The 5,086-nt window shown below is 32.7% G+C and overlaps 1 protein-coding gene across 1 annotated transcript; it reads left to right on the forward strand.

Moving 5' to 3' along the window:
- The first annotated feature begins 1,824 nt into the window (after positions 1 to 1,824).
- On the forward strand, positions 1,825 to 3,320 carry LOC143594942 (uncharacterized). The gene is made up of 3 exons (XM_077074120.1): positions 1,825 to 2,353; positions 2,452 to 2,535; positions 2,948 to 3,320. Exons 1-3 carry the CDS (start codon positions 1,828 to 1,830, stop codon positions 3,037 to 3,039), a joined length of 702 nt encoding a protein of 233 aa, XP_076930235.1. The 5' UTR covers positions 1,825 to 1,827; the 3' UTR covers positions 3,040 to 3,320.
- The last annotated feature ends 1,766 nt before the right edge of the window (positions 3,321 to 5,086 follow it).

Here is a 5,086-nt window from a genome sequence, read left to right on the forward strand (position 1 = left end):
AGGCTTCCGCCATTAGAATGGTGCCGACTAACGAACACATTTTACTAGTTTAATAGTTATAGTTGCTTAAATTATGTATACTTAAAAAGATCAGATCTTATTCCATTTGAAATTCAAGCACTTCACTTGTCGCTTACGAATTCTTTCTATGCGGTCTAACAAACACATTTTATTTTATTTTTTTTTTACTTTCACTCGTTCAATTCAACTAAAAGTCATTTCGCCTGTCACTTACGAATTCTTCCTATGCTGTCTAACGAACACATATTATTATTATTATTATTATTTTTACTTTTACTAGTTTAATTCAACTAAAAGCCATTAAAAACTGAGAAACAATTTGCAATTACGATAACCATTTTGTAACGTCAATTCTATTTAATGAAGACTTATAATTTGTATTACTTTTTCATAACACAAAATAAAATACATGAGTCAAAATTTGGTTTGTGTGAACACATGTATTTTCGCATTGATCACAAAAATGCCATGAATCATATATTTCAGACAATTTTTCAAATATTTTGGATATTCATAATATATACTTTTTTAAAGTTAATATTTTATATATCTTCTATCATGAAATATTCAAATATCCAAAACTCGAATATTTCGAATTTGATCAGCCCCTACGTGTAAATAAATATAACTTCTCATTTCCTAGAAATGAAATTTGAATTTTGATGATATATTGAAAAGAGGAAAGTTGGTGTGATAAATAAAAACCAGTGGAAAAATTCAAAAAAAAGAAAAGAAGTAAACAGATCTCTCTCTCTCTCTTTATTATTATTATTTATACTCGCGCCGTCTTCTTTCATTCCGGTAAATATATTTCTCTCTCATTTCTTCAAATCTGCTTCATTACATTACTTGATAATAATAATAATAATAATTAGCTTTTATGTTTCGTAACCGATTTGTATACCATTTGTTATTATCGATTACGATCTCCATCGAATTGACGATTAGTTGAAATTAACCTGGTTTTGGTGTTAGTTAAGTGGAGATTAGTAACCGATTGCACTTCATTTGCTTGATTACTTGATAATTAGCATCAATTTCTGCATCCTTACGTAGATTTAAGTTTAGGTTTTGTTATTATCAGTTGCGGTTTCCACCGATTGATGGCACTTGAATTAGTTAAAGTTAACCTGGTTTTGATGTTAATGAAGTGGAGATTATTAATTAAGTACACTTCATTTGCTTAATCTTCTTCTTGTTTGTGCTCATTTTGTTTTAAACCAGCCGAGCTATAGCTCCTTTTTGACTCACGGGAGCTTGAGCTCGTTTATTATTTGTTAATTTATATACGTTTTTAGTTATTGAGAAAACTTTAAACAGCTCGACCTAGTGTGCAGTAACTTAAGCTACGTTGTGTGGTGTGAAATTAATACATAGAATTTCAAAAGAGTTAAAACGTCAAAAATACCCAAGGCTCGACACGCCTAAAGATCTTCCCATACAAGGCTCGAGCCCTGACTTGATAATTAAATGAGCTTTGTTTGAGCCTCAGGCTCGATAAATAAATGAGCTTTATTTGAGGCTCAAGCTCGATAACTAAATGAGCTTTATTTGAGGCGGCTTAGGCTCAAGCTCGAGCTCGATAGTTAAATGAGCTTTATTTGAGGCTTAGGCTCGGCTTGGGCTCGATAAGGCTCAGCTCATTTCAAGTTTTTTATCAATCCGATCTCGAGTGGCTCGTTTCGTTTGCATCCCTAGTGATTCTTGATTAGCGCATGCCTCTGAAATTGGATTCTAATGTCTAAACTCTAAACTGTCATTTTGTTGTTTTTCATTATGGATTTGATCTTGTCACCAGGTATAACAATGATTAATTCTGAGATTAATACGAGTGAGCTCGGGACTAATGCATCCGGCCCCACCACAGTTCTCAAACAACCGGTTTTAGCAGCCAAAAAGGTAGCACTAAAAGACGTTCAGAACCAGAACAATAATAATAACTTCACGCGTCCTCGAAGCTTAATTCCATTAGAAGGACAACTGTTTGCAGATGCATCTAAAACATGTGGAACCAAAAGGCTTACACCAGATTATGCTTCATCTCCTGTGACCAATAATATTGCACATGACCGTTTTAATTACCCGCGTAGAAAATATGACTTTGCGGGTTATCCAAAGCCTGCAAGTTTAGGTCAAAGTCAACAAGAGGTAGGTCAAGCAAGCGGGATGAATGTGCATTATGGTTCTTTAGTGGGACCAAACCAAACGAGTTCAAAAACTTACGGTTCTCGGTTTAAAGAGGCTAATGATGAACAGTGGGCGGATCGATTCATTCGTTTGCAGAATTTTATCAAGCAGTGCGATGGATCTGATCATAGAGAGAATATTCAATGTATGTTAAGTTGTTGACTGCTGTGTTGACTTTTTTTCTATTGAAGTTGACATGTTAATTGATATGTTTTGTTTTTTGTGATTGTTATGATCTTGCAGTGCTCTTGCGTTTATCGCCCTCGGAGCTTAGTAAACATGCGGTTGAGTTGGAGAAAAGAGCGATTCAGTTGACTATAGAAGAAGGTACGAGAAAAAGCCAAATCTCCTATTTTTAAAAAAATATGAATTTGTATACAAATTTTGAAGATAATAACTATAAGCGGGATTTTACTGGGTATGTTTGTTTGTTATGCAAATCTTGAAGTTTCTAGGCCAGGCCCACGAGAGTGCAAGAGTTAGCTCTATATCTAGATCCATAAAGTGTTCGACTTTAGTCAAATGAGACAGAAATAACCTCTTATAACGAAAAAAAGGTGGAATCTTGGCACACTTTATGTAGTTTTGGTTCATAATTGGTCAAAGTTAAGGTCCGTAGGAGGTTTATATGTAAAAACAATCAAAGGGATGAAGAAATTATTTACTTGATAAACAGGTTGATTTATAATTAAAAATCTTTACAATTTAATTTGATGTTTCAAGTGTTATTCTGTTGCAGGAAAAGAGATGCAAAGAATGCAAGCATTAAACATATTAGGGAAGCCTTCAACTACCAGAACTCCTATTCCAATATCACAGCACAAGAACTGAAATTCAAAGCCGAAAATAGGTAGGAAAATAAGGTTAATTCGCCAGCAGAATTCCTAGGTGAATTTAACGTTTTTGAAATTTTGTTTGTTTTAAAGCTTTGTAACTTGTGACTTTGTGTATTATGTGATGCTGGTTTTACTCTTCGTTTTGGATTTATTTTTTGTTGTTGATGTGTTAGGTTTACAACTCATTTGATATAATAACTTATTTGCAGTTTTGCAATTTAATTTCACTGGTCTGTTACATGAGTTCAAATTGTTCGTTGAAGGCTTTGCTTTTAACGATTTCATAAAACTTTAGGTTTGATATTTTAAGATCAAGTTGGCTAGTTGCTATAGAGGATTGACAAATGACTTGGTAAAAAGGCTATGCGTTGTGTTTAACTAAAAAGTGCATACAATGGTCTTATGTAAGTCTTAATTTACTGCTAAAATTCATGCAATGAAAAATGTAAATAATTATGACTTGGGCCCAAAGTATCAATTTAAAGTTGGGTAATGATCTCTTTATATTTATACAGTCTTTGACTCCTTTCTTAACCCAAATGTGTATGTTTCAGTTCTTCTGTTAGGCCCATTACCTTTGGACCCTACTAGTCTAGTGTCATAAATTAATGTTAGATCAACTCATCAAAGATAAGGTTTATTTCATTGCTAAAAGGTCCTTATGACATATTGACAACTTTCTAATATGTTTTATCTGAATAAACCAGAATCATTATTTTAATTGTAAATTTCACAAAACAGGAACTTATTTAGCTTGTTGATTAGTTTGGTTATTATGTATATCCTTTTTAGTAGAGTTGGTAATTATACTTTGCTTTGCTGAGCATCTTGGTAGAGATAGGAATAATATATGTCAAGGGAGTTATATGATTATATCGATTCTGAGTTTTTGAGTCAGAAGACGCAAAAGGAGCTTCAAGCCGCCTCATGTGCTTCTGGGTCAAAGTCGGTCAAAAGTGGGGTATTTAGAAGGCTGATATATGAAAAAAGGAGGGCAAAAAAAAAAAGAATGGATGAATAAATTATGAATGGTATACATGATAAAATGGTTGACATGCAAAATATACGAGAGGCATGTAGCTTTTGGTTTTAAATAAAGCTTATTTGGTTGTACATAGAGCAATGTTGACGTTAGATACGCATGCTGCCGGCCAAAGGGCTAGTCGGTTCTGTCCAAGGTTACTTGCATGGAAATAGTGAGCAAGAACATGCTAGGAGAACATATAAAGCTTTATAAGTGAAAAAAAAGGATGAATTTTTAACCAAATCACAAGTGAAATTTAAGTTGCAAGAGGGAAATTAATAAAATTTAAATTGTTTTCATGTTGATCTAGGGTCCCTTTCTATATTTCAAGACTCTAGCAGTACAAGACAATATATATTGCATCTAAAGTCTTTATATGGTTTGGAAAAATATGCCCATGGGCCATTATATAATGGTTCGTCTCTTACGTTTATGTAGAAATGTAGATGGTAGAATAAACCTTTTCTTTTCTTTTAATGATCAATCTGGTCACTAACTCATTCGATTTCGATCGTCTTCATTTACCGAGTACTGGATTAATCCTAATGAGAAAATTTACCATAGGTGAGAAAACCCGTTAGCACAACCTAGAACCCCTATTTTGTCACAGCTTATAGAATAACCCTTAGGTAGTGTTTGTTATGGAGGAATAGAAGGTGAAATGTAATAAGTCATTCCAAAGAAATAAAAAAAAACAAACATATTTGGTTACCATGCATGAATGGAATGGATCATTCCAAATGGAATGAAACTCCTTCCATTTTTAGGATTTTTATTCTTTTGGGTATGTGTGATTTTTTTAGGAATGAAAAGGTCAAAAATCATTATTACTATTATAAAATTATAATTGTACTATAATTATTATTATTATTTTCCAATTATAGTTATTATATTATTATTATATAATTATCATTATTGTTTTGTATATTATAATATAACTATTAGGGTATGTTTGGTTGGATGTAATGAAATGAAGGGGGAATAGAATGAGAGAAGGAATGGAATGTAATGGACAAGG

This window comes from Bidens hawaiensis, unplaced genomic scaffold (genome assembly GCF_021521415.1).
Source record: "Bidens hawaiensis isolate Kalapana, Puna unplaced genomic scaffold, B.hawaiensis_p1.1 tig00044351_1, whole genome shotgun sequence".
Classification (NCBI taxonomy): Eukaryota; Viridiplantae; Streptophyta; class Magnoliopsida; order Asterales; family Asteraceae; genus Bidens; species Bidens hawaiensis.

Coding starts and splice junctions, on each gene's coding strand:
- LOC143594942 (XM_077074120.1), top strand. CDS start 1,828: ATGATTAATTCTGAGATTAATACGAGTGAGCTCGGGACTAATGCATCC. Junction 2,354..2,451: donor TCATAGAGAGAATATTCAAT/GTATGTTAAGTT, acceptor ATGATCTTGCAG/TGCTCTTGCGTTTATCGCCC. Junction 2,536..2,947: donor TCAGTTGACTATAGAAGAAG/GTACGAGAAAAA, acceptor ATTCTGTTGCAG/GAAAAGAGATGCAAAGAATG.